Here is a 17,482-nt window from a genome sequence, read left to right on the forward strand (position 1 = left end):
GGGGCTCCCACATGGCTACTCTGGGGAATTTCAAGAACAAGCTAAATTTCCATCTGCAGGAGATGATCTCATGCTCAGAAGCAAATGATGAAATAACCTCTCTGAGACTCTGTGAGCCTATGAAGAGGACAGGAAAAGAACCAAATCAGAGTGGATGGCAGCACGAGAACAATCACAGTGCTCATCCTGGGCGGTTGAAACGGTCCAGGGTTAGTTACCTAAAGAAGCTCAGCACCATCCCTAACCACACATAGTGGAGGATCACCCTGCCCGCCCCCCACCCCCAAGGCAGACACAGATTCTCCAGGCTCCAGAAAGTATCCTCAGAGCTGGAGTGAGTAGCTAGAAAGATCCTGTCTCCACATAAAACCTGCCCAGGGTGGAAACAGCCCGGGTCCCTCAACAGATGGATAGACAAATATGGTATATGCATACAATGGGATAACATTCAACCATAAAAGGAATAAAGTTCTTGCACATACTACAACATGAACAAACCTTGAACACATTACGTAAGCAAAATAAACCAGACACAAAGGACAAATATTGGATGATTCTACTTATATGAATGTCCAGACTAGGCAAATTCATAGCGACAGAAAGTAGACTGAAGGTTACTAGGGGCTGGGGAGAGGAAGAATGAGGAGGTCTTGCTTGACAGCTATAGTTTCTGTTTGGGATGACAATAAAGTTCTAGAAAGGGATACCGTTGACGGCTGCACAACAGTGGTAATGTACTTAATGCCATTAAATTGTATACTTAAAAAGTTAAAATGGCAAATTTTATATTATATATATTTTATCACAATAAAAAAAGTAAAGACCAAAAACTGTTCAAGCTCAGTGGTGGTCAAAGAAATGCAAATTATAACAATGTTTCACACATATTAAATAAGCAATAAAAATAAACGGATAGCAACAACAAAAAGGCTGCCCAGGGCTCTGCTTTCAAGAAGGCATATAAAGCAGAGGCTTGGAGCCTGCCCGGCTGGGGTTCAAATGCCAGCTCTGCCCCTCCAGCGGGGTGCCCTTGAGTGAAATTACTCCGCCTCTGCACCTCCACACTCACTCACTCAGAAACCTTCAAAGGTTAAGTCACATTTCAACCTCCCACCCAGGCTGTGAGGTCTCTGGATCTGGCCCCTGCCCCCAGCTGACCCCACCTTCCCGCTTTCTCTCTGCGCCTTAAACACACCAGGCACATGCCCACCCCAAGGCCTTGGCACCATGTCCCCCTGACCCCCACATCTCACTGATGCTAGAAACTTCCTCAGGGAGGCAGGCGTTCCCTCCTCACCTGTGTAGACCGCCATGCCGTCACACTGTCACATACTGAGACCACTTCTCCAGAGAGCATATTTCCACACGATACCGTTCTAGGTCATTCGTTTGTTTGTTGGTTGCCCGTCTCCTCCCCGTGGACTGTAAACCCCACGGAAGCAGGGGCTGTGCCCATTTGGATTACTGCTTGTTTCAGGACAGTGCCTAGTACACAGCAAGAGCTCGTTATGTATTTTTGAAATAAATGCATAAATAAAACTTGTGGGCTTTTTCCCTCTTTATCTGTTTGCCTTAATGAATGTGTAAATGTGTGAGTATGTATGCATCTATGAGTGAAAGAGAGAAAACATATGGAAGATAGAGGATTAGCAGTATGGTTTAGAGAATGATACAAATCTTCCTAGGAGACGGTGTTTGGTCCTCGAGCCACAGACTTTGAGGATGAGAGCCAGCATATCTGCCAGGCAGAACGAGCATCAGAACCAGCCCTTTCTAATCTTCTCCTCCCATTGTACACAATTCCATCTTCTAGCAGATTCTTGAAAATCGACTCCCTATTACAGTGTAGGTATTGGCTCCTCCCTATTTGAACACACACATCAGAAGCAGCACCTCCCAGCCTCCAACCCCAGAACTAATGACAGAGGAATGGGTGAAGGTCGCCTCGAGCACTCTGAATTGACTCTGGTGCACTGGAAATCACTGCGCTGCTATGTGCCTTAAACAGACCCACTAAGATGCTTGATGCTGTCTTAGCCAATGTTAAATTGTTTGAAACGAAAAAACTCAGCCTAGACTACCCAAGACTCCATTGCTGAAAACGCCCACCTCCCCCAAGATCCTCCATGTCACCCCACCCCAAACACCAGAAGGAAGAGGGAAAAAGTCAATAGCAGGAATGTAACTTCCTTCTGCCTCTGAAGGCAGGACAGTCCTGAGATGTTTGCCAGCCCAGCCAGGCACCTACGAGGCTTCGCTGCCCTCGGAATGCCCCTGTGGGTGACCCCACCACGGGGCAAGGAACAGAAGCTTGGCCAGGGACAGGGCCCATCTCCAAAGCTAAGATTCGAGTGACCGAGGAGGAGAGAGTGACACAGCTACAACTCACGCAGGCCGGCTGAGAAACGCTCTCCTGGGCTGCAAGGGCAGGCAGACAGCGTCCACCCAGAAGGCACTTCCCACCCAGGTGGCTGGGATTCTGTTTCCCGGACCAGTGCTACCACCGCTTGGAAACCGAATGCTGGACAAACTTACTCATTCTCAGTTAGGAGAGGAGACTGGGGGCAGGGAGGAAGCTAATGACCAGGGAAAATGGATCGTGCATTTGACTCTTTGCAAAGCCATCTCGGAGGGAATTCTTCCCCCATCTCCTCTCCTAGTCAACAACTCCAGGCCCCAAGCAGTGCCAGGAACCTAAACAGCTCATGGGAGCTGGACCCTGGCTCCGGCCTTCCTCAGAGCAGGAATCACTGTGCGATGGGACTCCCCCGGGCCCACCAAGTGGGGAAACAAGCCATATTTCCATGTAATTCATTTACATTTACAATCCCCTATGTTTTATTATATGTATTTAAAGAGGTCCATGGGTTCCTTTAGATTGCTAAAGGAGCTCAAGGAACAAAAAAGTTTAAAACCCAAGATTAGGGGTTTCATAAATGAGGAACAAGGAGGCCCAGAGAGGTTGAAGCTACTAACCCTTCACATAGCCCCACGCAGCCGTGGCAGAATATCCGCACCTCCCTGTCATCCCAGTCCCTACCTCCTGACGGCTGCAGCCGTGGGCCTTTACAAAATTCTTCCCTGGGTTGTCCCTATTAGCTCCATCTTTCCTGGGCCCTATTATGAACCACTGAACAACAGAGACAGACTGCCTTCAGAAAGAGCTGGAAGAAAACCCTTACCAGTCAGTGGTTGCCTCCTGCGCGGGCAACTAGAGGGCTGGGAGGTCAGAGGTAGGAGACTTTCCACCTTTTCACTTTTGACATTTTGACATTTAAACCATGTGAACGTATCAATTATTCAAAAATAAACTGTACTTAAAAAATACCTCTGGACCATAAGCTCCTGGAGGACAGAGTACCCCACTTCTTTTATTGCTGCCTAGACCTATGCTATCTACCTGGCTGGTGGATAACGGAATAATTTATCACATAAATCCTAAAGGATTAGACTTAGACTAAAACTCCCTCCACCCCACCCCCAGCACCACTGAATCATGAAGAAACAGAAAATCTGAACAGACCAATTGCTAGTAAGGAGATTGATTCAGAAATCGAAAGCCTCCTAACAAACAAAAGTCCAGGACCAGACAGTTTCACTGGTAAAGTCTGTCAAATATTCAAAAAATAATTAATACCAATCCTTCTCAAACTCTTTCCAAAAAACAGAAAAGAGGGAATGCTTCCAAACCCCTTTTACAAGGCCAGCATCATCCTGATACCAAAACCAGACAAGGATACCACAAGAAAAGAAAATCACAGGCCAATATCCCCGATGAACATAGATGCAAAAATCCTCAACAAAATATTAACAAACCAAATTCAACAGTGCTTTAAAAGAATCATACACCATCATCAAGTGAGAATTATTCCAGGATGCAAGGATGGTTCAACATCTGCAAATGAATCAATGTGATACACCACATTACAAAATCAAGGATAAAAATCACATGAGCATCTCAACAGATGCAGAAAAAACATTTGACAAAATTCAACAAGCATTTATGATAAAAACTCTCAACAAAGTGGGTTTGGAGGGAACACACCTCAATGTAATAAAAGCCACATATGACAAGCCCACAGCTAACATCATACTCAACGGTAAAAATCTGAAAGCTTTTCCTCTAAGATCAGGAACAAGACAAGGATGCCCACTCTCACCACTCTTATTCAATATAGATTTGAAGGTCCTAGCCAGAGCAATCAGGCAAGAAAAAGAAACAAAAGACATACAAATTGGAAAGGAAGAAGTAAAACTCACTATTTTCGGGTGACATGATATTATATATATAAAACCCTAAAGACTCCACGAAAAAACTGTTGGAACTCATAAACAGTGAAGTTGCAGGATAAAAAAATCAATATACAAAAAGTTGGTAACATTTCTATAGACTGACAACGAATAATCAGAAGAGAAATTAAGAAAACAATCCCACTTATAATTGCATCAAAAAGAATAAAATACCTAGGAATAAATTTAACCAAGGAGGTGAAAGACCTGTACACTGAAAACTATAAGACATCAATGGAAGAAACTGAAGAAGACACAAATAAGCGGAAAGATAGTTCACACTCAAGGACTGGAAGAATCAACACTGTTAAAATGTCCATACTAACCAAAGCAAGCCACAGATTCCATGCAATCCCTATCAAAATTCCAATGGCACTTTCCCCAGAAATAGAACATACAATCCTAAAATGTCTATGAAGTGCAAAAGACCCCAAATAACCAAAGCAATATTGAAAAAGAAGAACAAAGCTGGAGGCATCAGGCTCCCTAATTTCAAACTATATTACAAAGCTATAGTAATCAAAACAGTATGGTATTGGCATAAAAACAGACACATAGAACAATGGAACAGAGTAGAGAGCCCAAAAATAAACCCTCACATATATGGTCAATTAATTTATGACAAAGGAGCCAAGAACTTACAATGGGAGAAAGGACAGTCTCTTCAATAAATGGTATTCGGAAAACTGGACAGCCACATGCAAAAGAATGAAACTGGACCACTAGCTTAAACCACAAAAAAAATTAACTCAAAATGGATTAAAGACTTGCACCAGTAAGAACTGAAATCATAAAACTCTTAGAAGAAAACATATGCAGTAAGTTCTTTGACATCAGTCTTGGCAATGATTTTTTGAATCTGACAGAGATAGTAAAAGCAAAAATAAACAAGCGGGACTAGATAACACTAAAAAGCTTCTGCACAGCAAAGGAAACCATCAACAAAAGGAAAAGGTAACCTACTGACTGTGAGAAAATATTTGCAAATCACAGGTTTCATAAGAGGTTAATATTCAAAATATATAAAGAACTCATATAACTCAATAGTAAAAAAACAAACAATCCAATTAAAAAATGGGCAGAAGATTTGAATAGACATTTTTCCAAAGACGACATACAAATGGGCAACAGGTACATGAAAAGGTATTCATCATCACTAATCATCACGGAAATATAAATCAAAACCACAATGAGATCTCGCTCACACCTGTTAGAACAGCTAGTATCAAAAAGACAAGAAATAACAAGTGTTGGTGAGGATGTGGAAAAAAGGGAACCCTTGTGCACTGTTGGTGGGAATGTACACTGGTGCAGCCACTATGGAAAATAGTATGGCAGTTCCTCAAAAAATCAGAAATAGAACTACCATATGATCCAGCAATTCTTCTTCTGCGTATTTAACAGAATAAAATGAAAACACTAACTTAAAATGATACATGCACCCTCATGTTCATTGCAGCATTATTTACAATAGCCAAGACATGGAAACAACTTAAGTGTCCATTGATGGATGAATGGATAAAGAAAATGCGGTATATATACACAATGCAATATTATTCAACCAGAAAAAAAGAATGAAATCATGCCATTTGTGACAACATGGATGGACCTCGAGGGCATTACATTAAATGAAATAAGTCAGGGAAAGACAAGTACCATATGATCTCACTTATATGCGGAATGTAAAAAAAACCCAAAAAACTGAACTCATAATACAGAGAATAGATTGGCGATTGCCAGAGGCAGGGGGAAGGGGGCTGAGGTGTGGGCAAAATAGGTGAAGGGGATCAAAAGGTACAAACTTCTAGTTATCTTTAAGTCATGGGGAGGCACTGCACAGCATGGAGACTATAGTTAATAATACCATATTGTATATTTGGAAGTTGCTGAGAAAGTAAATCTTAAAAGTTCTCATCAGAAGAAAAAAAATATTTGTAACTATGTGTGGTAACCGATGTTAACTAGACTCAGTGCAACCGATGTTAACTAGACTCAGTGCAGTGATCATTTCACAATGCCTACAAATATTGAATCATTATGTTGTACACCTGAAACTAATGTAATGTTATATGTCAATTATACCTCAATTAAAAAAAAGGAGAAGTCTCTCCCCGAGTCCAGCCAGGGGCCAATGCCCTAGACAGGAGAAATGGGGCAGAAGCTCTTCCAGGAGAAAATGAGCAGCCAGATGTTCCTCATCCTCTTTACAGGTATTTTTAAGGACAGCCCAAGGTGCCTCTCTCTTCCTGGGGAATGGCAACATGAAAGCAAGAACAGGAGGCCACCGAGACAGAGGCATAGTAGAATCAATTTTAAAGGGTTGGACCCAGAGGAACACATCTGGACGCAAGTGAAGGGGGGTACACACTAAATGGGGAAGTGAGCCCTTTCCTCACCCAGTGGGCTCGCTGAGCCCCCTCACCCCATTCTCCTGTGGGATCATCCTACTGTGAACCTGACAGCTCTGTGTAACACAGACACCTGGACTGAGCCTGGAGGTGGTCCCCAGCTTTATCTCCTACTCACTGGGTTACTACCTCCTGACTTTGAGCCTCAGTTTGCACATCTGTAAGACAAGAATTGGCTATGAGGCTTATATTTAGTGAGGTCTTGCATAAAGTGACCCAGACCGTATCCTTCTGTAAATGTTTCTTTTCTTCTACTATTGGCTGGGAAACCAAATCAAGATCCCTTTCTAGGGGCTGGCCCCGTGGCTGAGTGGTTAAGTTCGCAGGCTCTGCTGCAGGCGGCCCAGTGTTTCGTTGGTTCGAATCCTGGGCGCGGACATGGCACTGCTCATCAAACCACGCTGAGGCAGCGCCCCACATGCCACAACTAGAAGGACCCACAACGAAGAATATACAACTATGTACTGGGGGGCTTTCGGGAGAAAAAGAAAAAAAAAAAGTTAAAAAAATCTTTTAAAAAAAAAAAAAAGATCCCTTTCTAAGCTGGTCAAAGACCTGGCCACAATTTTCAGGGTGCTTCATGAAGTGAGCGCTCAGCCGGGGAGTGGACCCTCAAAGCAATTAAGAAAATGGCTGTACAGACACACGACAGGAGCTGGCTGGGAGAGGAGACCAGGCTGGAGCTGCTGGGAGGCAGTAGGCAGGGATGGCGGTTGGGAAGATGGCTCAGAGCCCAGCTCGGCTGCTGAGGACCAGGCTGTGGGCCAGGGCAGCAAGCAGGAAGACAGGCTCTTCTCCAAAAGCACATAAAAGCCCCCAGGCTCAGCCTAATAAAGCTGCCTCCTCTCCTAGGCTGAAGCTTTAATTTCCATCCTCTCTACTTCTAAGGCTTTAAAAGCCAAAATGCAACTTCACAGAGAAGAAACCCAGAGAAGACTTTTAAAACTCTAACAACATCCAAAAGAAAGAGGGAAGTAGCTTTCTTTTCCAAAGCATAAATGCAGTCCCAGCTAGGGAGGGCATGCTTTCTCATGCAGATCACCACCCAGAATTCATTCATTCAACCCCCAGATAACTGAGTCCTGTTACGTTCCAGGCACGGAGCTAGATGCTGGGGATTCCTCCGTGAACAAAACCAAGGCAGACACTGCTGCCACGATCCTCCTGTGTAACAGCCCTTGAGTAGGAGCCATCAGCTTTGACCCAGTCTGCTGTGGGGAAATTATAAATCTACAAGGGCCCCAGGAATTCCTAATTCTGGGGTGGAAAACCAGTTTCATCTTGAGTATCACCTGTGATAGATCTGTCAGCGATCACTGCCTAGCTATAGGGAAAAGGGTTCTAAGACTGAGTCTAGGCCGGGAGACAGTGAGGAGCAAGAAGGCTCTGACTGATTCGCAATGCCTTCAGGGGCCTGGGAGGCAGGTGGTCCCCATCACCTGACCTAATCCAACATCTGCGCTCTGAAACAGAGACCACGCCCCTCAGAGGTAACGGATTTGCCTGAATCACGTGGTATATTAGTGGCAGAGTCAAAATCAGCACACATCTTCTAACTCTTGGACCAGTGCTCCTTCTGCCACACTACTCTAGTCCAAGTCCACCCACCCTGAATGTGCCTGATCTCCTCTACTACACTCCTCAAAAAACTGAGAGCAAGAGGCAGAGGGTGCAAACACAGCCTGAAGAAACAGTGCAGGACTGCAAGTGCCAGTTCCAACGTCTCCCCAGGAACAGAGATCGAGATGCTCAAGAGAGTCCGAAGATGGCGCCCGGCCTGCTCTTGCAAGAGTATTAAGCAAGAATTACCAACCACAGAAACGCAGATATATACCAGTTCCAATGATTAAGGCCTTAGTAATTTAAGTATTTCTCCCAAAGGGTTTTGATTATTGGCTAACACTATAGTGAAAGGAGAAGTGTGTGTTCACAGGCCAGCTGTACAGTGGGAAAATTAGAAAGGCTGTTTAGATTAGAGGCATGCATGCTGCTTGTAAACTTGGCTTTGCTCTTCTGACATTTCATTAAACAGCAAAGTCTGCTTCTCTTTTGATAGCCAACCTCTTCCAGTCTACAGACATGGCAAAACCCCCAGCCAAGGCCGTGACGAGAGTTCCATTTCGGTAACCACCTCCTAAAATCCTGAAATGTACATGCCATTGCTGCTTTCCTCCTGTTCACTCCTCCAGGGGGACATGCCTCTCCCCTTTTTCCCATGGGCATGCATGGGAGAGGGAAGGGAGGGAAGTGGCCCTTCAGTGGTGCCTGTTGTGTTTGTACAGGCACTGCACTGAGCACCATCGGCCTGGAAGGCTCTGACTGACAGCTCCGGCCTGTGGTGACCACTAGCTGCCTACCCCAATTCTGCTCAGGTGTGGATGCCTGGTCCTAGAAGATGGAGGGGGTGGGCCCAGCCCCACAGATGAATGTCTCAGCCAATTTGGGTAACTCCAGTGTTCTCAGCAGGGATTGCAGTAGGATGGGCCATCTGTGGCAGTTCTGGCCATTGAGACCTGAGGAAAAGTCTATTGGGGGTTCTCAGGAAGATTCTTCTCTCTTAAAAAGAGGAACAAGGAAGAGTGCCTCTGGACCTTGTTGTCTGCAATGTGGCCATTTGGGGACCAAGAAGAGAAATAGGCAGCTGGGAGAAACAATGCATGGAGGCTGCCACAAGGGGGCTCCACAGAGCCACTGAATTAACCATCCACCAGAAACCACTGGTGCAGGGTGACGACGCATCCCTCCCTCAGGATGTTTCCTTATGTGAGGTATTAACAGATGTTCTTTGCAACTAAAGACACCTGTTTCATGAAGTTATTGTCACCCTTATTTTACAGAGGGACAAGAAGTAGCGAGAGCTCATAAGCCAGTGACCCAAAGGCACACGGCTAATAATGGCCAGAATGAGAACACAGCTGAGCATGTCCAACCCTGAGCCCTGTGTCTGTCTTCCCTCTCCCTCCTGGACCTCCTCAGGACACTGCATACAGAAGGTACTTAATACATGCTTGTTAACGAACGAGCAGCCTTTCTGCTCAATCCTCCTGTGAAAGCTTCCCAGAGACTAGCTGTGGATTCTCTCGGAAACCGAAGCAGCCACCCACAGGCTGGCTCCTCACCACCAACCAAGAGTCTCCATTTCAACTATCAGAGAAACTTCCCACACACTGGAGATGCACAACCCAGAGCCAGAGCCAGGGAAATCTAGAAACCTGAACTACTGAGCCCTGGGGCCTCCACTTCACTATAGCGAGAAAAGCCACAATCTCTCTCACATGGCTGTGACTTCCAGATTGTAAAAGGCCTGAAAAAAATCAAAATTGGAGTACAATGCTAACCACACATTGTTACCAAAGTGACCGGCCACCCCACACTGTGACTGCCCCACCTCTGTTCATGCTATAGTCTATATAATACCTTATCTCACTCACATACAACTAGGGAGAGAAGGAGGAGAAAAATGACTGAGCAATTACAGACGTTCGACCTTTCAGATGGAGTCATTAATTAACTGCCAGAAGTTGATGAGATGCAGCAGATCTGAAAGATGATAGACCAACTGAAGCTGATGCAGAGAGGGGAATTCACAGAGTCACCCTTGGGACATTTTTCTCTTTCCAAGCTCTGTGCATCAGCAGCTGGACTGGAAAAATCATGTGTTTTGTGGCCCTGGCTTAAATCCTGAGTCCAGGCAAACTAATCAGATTCTTCATTTCAGGCTCCTCAGATGCAAAATGAAGATGAACCAATTATTCTTCCAACCAAACAGTGCTTAGTATGCTGCGAGCACTGTGCAAGGCCAAAGGTGAACAAAAGGGGACATTCCAGGAGGGACACAGACATGGAATCAGAAAGTTACAACATGCATTAACACACAACATGCCTGCTGTCCTAATATGGGAGTCGTGGGGTGATGTGGCTGCCGAGGGAAGTGGGGGCTCACGTGAGGAATTGGCCAGGTGAAGCGGAGGGAGGGAGTCTGTGTGGACAGGAGTGAAGGAGCCTTCAGACAAGGTTTGGAGGTGAGAAAGAGCCTGGGGCGTTAATCCCCAGAACTGAAAAAAATTCAGGGCACTGGCCTGGAGAGTATGAGGGGAGGAGGGTATGAGGGGACAATGGTGAGAAATGAGGCTCAAGAGCCAAAGCTGGGCCTCGTCAACCAGAGGGAGGTGTGGACATCATCCTACAACAGTGAAGAGCAGAGAAGGGCATAAGCCAGATAGTGACGTGATCTGATTGTCTGCCGTGTAGAGAACCAACTCGAAAGGGTAAGACTGGGTGCAGGAAGACGAGCTGGGAGACTCCTCAGACATCCAGGTAAGAGATGGTGGAGCCTGCACCAGGGACAAGGCTGTGAGGCTGGGGCAATGGGAACAGGTAAGACAGATATTTAAGAGGTAGAATAAACTAGAGAGAGACGAGGAATAGGAGAGATGGCGAGGAAGGAGCCACATCAATTCTCAGATTTCTGGCTGAGACAACGGGACTTAGGCCTTACCAACCAGCACCTCAGAGGGAGTCACAGAGAGGTGGGTTTAGAGAGAAGACGAGGAGTTCAGCGACGGGGACAGTCCAGGTGTCAGACACTGTGAAAAGCCCAGGTGAAATAAACGTCTGCTCACCTGAACTCTAACAGGAGTTAGAATTCCATTCTAACTCATTCCAGGCAACCCAATTTGTATACCACATCTCATCAATTTTAATACGTACTTTTTTCACATCTTAACATCTCTGAAATCAGGATGTTTTAAAATTGATGGGTGATGTGGTTTAACTGGCAGTGTTCTTTCTTAGTGGTACATCTTACAATGGATGAAATCTTGGATTTGATGAAATACGATACTGTCTATAAATCTTAGAAGAAACCAGTACTTGAATGCCTCTCCTTAGGGGTTACCGCCTACCTAGTTCCAAAAAGAGTGAAGTAGCCTTTCAAAGGAGAGCTCATAGGACAGGATGATTTCTCTAAAAAGACAAAAACCACTCCCGGGATCAAATATTGGAAAAAAATCCCTGGAATGCCCTTCGTTCCCACATGTGGGGTTATCAGTTGGCCATGTTACACTGTAGATAAAAGCAACAGAAGGTCAGAGAAGGTCAAACAAGCTTCCAGAAGCTCCCAATCCTACAAGCTAAAACCAAAACCAGGAGACAGAATAGTTTGGGGAAAAACGGCAATAAATCAACTGACTTTCAGACAGGACAGAGATGGGTGTGTGCTGAGGGTCTCAAGAAAGACATCTTTTAAAAAGAGTGGACTTAGTGGAGGCTTGAGAGCTTCACTGCTGTTCTTCCCACAAAGAATCTGACGACAGACGAGGCCCGTTAACAGCTTACTGATATGTTCAAGGGCTTCATACATCTTTATTCAAGAATTAAATCAGCGTCTCCTGTGACAAACAAAACATTCTGAGAGATCAGTCTGCATGCTTTCTAGACTTTTCTGTGGCCCAGCCACGTGTCTGAGTCCACACTTATTTTGGGAGAAGCCAGGCTGCTGCTCCATGCGGGAACCAGAGCCTCTCCAACTTTCCCCGAAGTTAGTCCTTCCCCCAGCAAGGCCCAGCGAGGCTCCCCACGGAGATGATGCACCACCTGCCTCCTGCCCTGGGGAGGGGGGGTGGCCAAGCCGGGGCTCCAGGACCTGAGCCTCAGAATGCTACATCAGAAACTCCTAGGACCTTCATTTCTCTTCTGAAACTCTGCATCTCCCTACCAGTCACCAAATGCTGAGTCATACCTTTCCTTCCAATAGCTCTGACCTTCCCCAGCCTTTGTAGCCAGGATCTATTTGTGGCTAGTAATAACAGCAATAATTATGGAAGTGGTCACACTAATAGCTACAATTAATAGCTTGCCATGTGTCATGCTTCGTTTATATTCTCTCAATTAATTCTCACAGAAACTCCTTGGGAACACTAATCCCACTTTATTAATGAAGTCTCAGGCAGTGAAGGCAGAAAGAGATGGCTCCTATGTCTTGGTTTAAAGAAAAAGATCTTTTTCAAGCCAGGAGTCAGGAGAGGTGGTATATTAGTATTTGTTATATTATTCTTTATACTTCTATGTTTCCACAACTAATTTTTTCCATTTTGAAAAATGAGGCTGAAATTTACCAGTCTGCAACCAGCCTAAAAATACTCTCACCCTCCCGCACCAAGAGCAGAGCATGAAGAGGTGCTGCTGGCCGCTGCCACCCCACACTGCGGGATGCCTTCACCTCGTCTGTTTTGACTACCTAAAGGCAGCCCCTGAAGGAGACACAAAGAAAAGAGAATAAACAAAAGGACCAGATTCAGGACACTCTTGTTCTCCAAGTACATGTGGCCAGAGGTCTTTAAATTGTTGGGCACAAACTCCATATGTTAAAAGTAATGATGCCAGCACTGCGTCAAGCACAAAGACAAATGGAATGATTTTCAAACCCTCTCCTGGCCACAGGGAAACTTATTAAGTAGAAAAGAAGACCAGCTAACTTTGCTGCATGGCATTTTTAAGAAAGACATGGGGGCCAGCCCCGTGGCCCAGTGGTTAGGTTTGCACGCTCCACTGCGGCGGCCCAGGGTTTCACTAATTTGGATCCCTGGCACGGACATCGCACCCACCGCTCATCAGGCCACGCTGAGGCGGCATCCCACATGCCACAACTAGAAGGACCCACAACTAAAATATACAGCTATGTACTGGGGGGATTTGGGGAGAAAAGCAATTAAAAAAAAAAAGACAGACATGGGCCCTCAAAATCCCTCCCCTCAAACAACTCCTAAATAAAGTAGGAGTTGCTGGCACACTGAAAGAGTACTCACGAGAGCTACTGCAGTAACTTTAGAGAGGTCAAATGGGGGCCATAACAAAGAGTAGCATTTGAAAGTTTTTCTTGTGCATAAAACTTGTGGAATTTGGAAGTATTTAGATATACTAAGACTTTAGGTGTAATTTTAAAATATTTTAAATAATTATGAAGGTTTATCATTGCCATACCATTGCCTGCATGATCTATTAGTTTCATATAATTTATAAGTTGGAACTCTTAATGAAGAACCAAACTTCTAATTATCATGTATTCATAGAAAAACGTAATGTTTTACCAAAATCTGCTTTACAATATGACAGAGAATGAGTGGGATCTGCCTGTATGGTAACAACCACCTCAACTCCTAAATAGCCAGGAAAGCACAAAATGGTGCCATCTCTGGAAATCATCTGAAACCAAGGCCCTGAATTCAAGCGAAGGGGCCCATGTGTGCATTCCGAGTCCACTCACTTCTGACAGTTAGTCAGGAGAAAACCCTCGAAAATCATCTAGTCCAACTATTTCAGCTAAGCTAAGGAAACTGAGGCCAGGGGCAGAAGTGACATACCAAGTCTACAGAAGCTATTGACCGGGAATAAACTTCCCCACCCCTGGGCGATTAGAAGCAAACATGAGTGGCAGAGATTGGGTGGGGTGTGGCGGTTATACTCATGGCAGTGACAAACGGCAGCAGACGATGGAAGACAAGGCAGAAAAACTAAAGAGTTTATTACAAAATGATAATGGATCTTAAGAATAAAACACGAATCTGAGTCATTACAAAAAGGTCTCAATAAACGTGTTATTCTCCATTAAAAAAAAGAAGAAGAAGAGAAGTACGTGATATATCTTAACACGGTTTCCATCAAGAATGTTTCAAGAAAAACATAGAGCTCTCATTCACAGGGGTCAGCTCCAGGGGTCTGGAAGGTCTACTCCTGTGGCATGCCTTCATGCCCAAGAATGCTAGATAAATGTTATCTACACATGCACTTGTCATGAGATGTGCACACATCTCATGGACAATAAAGGTAATACTCTGAAGGCTAAAATAACCTGTATACAGATGGCAACTTATCTAAATGACCTGAAATAAAAATGACTGACTGCAAATAAGCCCTCAAAAAAGTACAGGACTTAAGCATTACTAATTACCACTCCCAAGGCCACATGTGTATCCGACAGTATCTTATCACTCTAATGATGCTGTGGGAGTCCAAAGACAGGCAGACGAGGTAGGTAAGAATTTATCACTCCGGAGTGAGGCAACAAGAATGCTAGCTTTACATGAGCTCCATCCCATGGCTGAGTCTTCCCTCCCCTCCCCTGCAGCTCACCTTTACCTCTTAGCAACAGAACAAGAAAGAGATGGCTCTGGGACAAGATACCTCTTCCATTTCTAGACTTTAAATTTGTTCTTTGTCATGTTCCTGATACCCCTCTTGCCCCAAGCCTGGCCATCCCTTCCCCATCACCTCTACAATGAACAGGATTTCTGAATACCCTCCCAAGGTGATCTCATCCCCAAGTGTGGGCGCCTCCAAGCGGACAGACTTAGCAGTTCACTTGCGCTTGCTCAGGAGCGCGCCTAGCCCACTGTGCACTCCCCAGTACCCTCGCTGGGGACCCACAGTCACGCTCTGCCTTTACATTCTGTTCTATAATTTTAACTACTTGTATCTCAGCCAGCTTCTTTGCTTCACAGTCGCTTCAAGAATGATTTAGAGGAAAGAACGGGAGCTTTGGCACCAGAAAATACACTGTTGAATCGCAGCTCCGGCACCCAGATTGAGCTCTTGGACTGAGAACGAGTCACTTCTCCTCGCTGAGCCTTAGATGCTCAAATGTGAAAGGAGATGGCCGTGCAGAGGAAATGAGCTGATGTCTATAAAGTGCCTGACACACAGTAGGTACTCAGCAGACACTGGCTTCCTTCCTCTCCCTCTCTCCCTGTCTCCCCACTTATAACTGCAGCCTAAGCTTCTCTCTCTTCAGACTATCTTCTCCCGTCTCTACTCGCTGACTTTTCCCCATATGCTTCCTGTTGGCACTAGCTTCTACACCTGAATCACGAAGAGTGTTTGAAAAACCTACATTGAGAAATGTGATTATAGAGCATTGCCAAATTGTGGTTCTTGAAATAGAAATAACAAGACTGCGAAATAGGGCTGTGTGAAGACTGAGGGAACAGAGGCCCTTGGACACTCCCAGCCCTCCCATCCCTCTTCCCCCTTATTTGTCAGACTTAGCAAATAAAAATGCAGGACGGCCAGTTAAATTTTATTTTCAGATAAACAACAAATATTTTTTGAATACGTCCCAAGCATTGTAGTAGAGAAGGAAAATGCCTCTCTAGCAAAGAAGAAAAGCACTAGAGAGAGGGAAATTAAGACCATGACTCTCACCCGCAGGCTAAGAACAGTCAAGAAATTCCAGACTAAAGGATAACCTCCTCGTAAAATTTCACCACAACAGGCATTCAATAATGTTTGTTGACTGGCCAAGTTCCCAGCTGTCACCATTTTAACAAAGCTCCAACCAAACGACCTTTAAATGTGAGATGTGTCAAAATCCAAAATGCCAAACAGAATTCTCATTACCTCTCCACGGAATCTCTGATGAGCTGCTGCAAGTCCACCTCCTGCTTCCTCAGGGTTCCAAACGAAGACTGGCTCTCCCTGAGGCCTTTGCCTCCAAAGTTCAGCTTGACCTTCCCCAGTGCCGTCTCAATGGTCCCACTCACATGGTTTTCAAACTTGCCCTCGTATTTCACAAAGTCTGACTCCACGACCACTGGAGGGAACGAGACATGCAAAGGAATCTGATGATGACACGGCTATATCTGTGCCTTAGGTCACCTAGCTTCCTCAGCCTGTGGAGACCCATGGGAAACATGAGGTTTGCACTTAGACTGGAAAGCTGGCAGCCATGCTGTGCGTATGCGCAAAGGAGAATGGCGCCAGCGTACTGGGTGCTGACTGAGAACATGGCGTGAACGGGTGGTCACAGGCTCTACTGGGTGCTTTTTTGTTTTTTCGTCTTTCAATTCCAATCTATACATATAGACAAGTGCACAAAAAGTATCTGTAGAGTTTATCAAATAATTTTAAAGCAAACATCTATTTAACTACTATCCAGGTGAAGAAATAGAATATTTTAAGTGTCCACTTTTCCAGGATGAAGATAGTAAAGGGAACAGGCAAGGATGACACCTAAGCAGAGAGAAAATAGCAGCTCCTGCTCAGGATGCTCATTGGAGTGACCTGCCTTGGTATCTGGCAGGTTGGCCATCTGGACCTGTCCTTAGGCATCTTCCCTTCCCACCCACCAGTCTTAGAGAACATTCCCCCGGCAATCATTACCACCTCCATGCAAAGAATTCCCTTCCCATACTTATCTGTTTCTACCTGACCTCTACCCAGTTATTCAACTCCTTATCATGCAATTCCTTAGCTCTATCTTCCTGATAGTCAGTGGGCAGGCCCTTCCTCCCTCCCTCAAGCTCGATCCTGGAACACACAAGCTCCAGACTCTCTATTCTTCTTTCCTGCCTTCCCAGACACTATGGAAGATGCCACCACCTACCTGGTGTCCCAGCTTCAATCGAGTCCCCTGGGAATTACCATGTTCCTCATCTGGTCATATCCAGGTGATTGCTATCAGATTGTCTTCCAGATCTGCCCTTTGTAGCTGACACTAAAGATAAATATCTGACGATCTCATACCTGAACTGCCAAATTTCTCATGTCTCCAGATTCTTACTGTTCTCATTTTTTTTTAAGATTTTTTATTTTTCCTTTTTCTACTCAAAGCCCCCAGGTACACAGTTGTATATTTTTAGTTGTGGGTCCTCCTAGTTGTAGCATGTGGGACGCCGCCTCAGCATGGCTTGATGAGCAGTGCCATGTCTGCACCCAGGATTTGAACCAGCAAAACCCTGGGCTGCCAAAGCAAAGCACATGAACTTAACCACTTGGCCACGGGTTCTCAT

General features: G+C 45.1%; 1 protein-coding gene across 3 annotated transcripts in view; it reads right to left on the minus strand.

The window, feature by feature from the left end:
- Positions 1 to 17,482, minus strand: part of GSDME (gasdermin E) — a 64,682-nt gene that overhangs the window by 34,824 nt on the left and 12,376 nt on the right. For 2 of the 3 annotated variants that reach the window (XM_070510426.1, XM_044765821.2), the window contains exon 3: positions 16,092 to 16,284. The exons of the other annotated variant lie outside the window; for it this stretch is intronic. In XM_070510426.1, the coding sequence (XP_070366527.1) occupies positions 16,092 to 16,284 (193 nt within the window). The remainder of the gene's footprint in view (positions 1 to 16,091; positions 16,285 to 17,482) is intronic. 3 annotated transcript variants of the gene reach the window in all.

Source organism: Equus asinus, chromosome 1, assembly GCF_041296235.1.
Source record: "Equus asinus isolate D_3611 breed Donkey chromosome 1, EquAss-T2T_v2, whole genome shotgun sequence".
Classification (NCBI taxonomy): domain Eukaryota; kingdom Metazoa; phylum Chordata; class Mammalia; order Perissodactyla; family Equidae; genus Equus; species Equus asinus.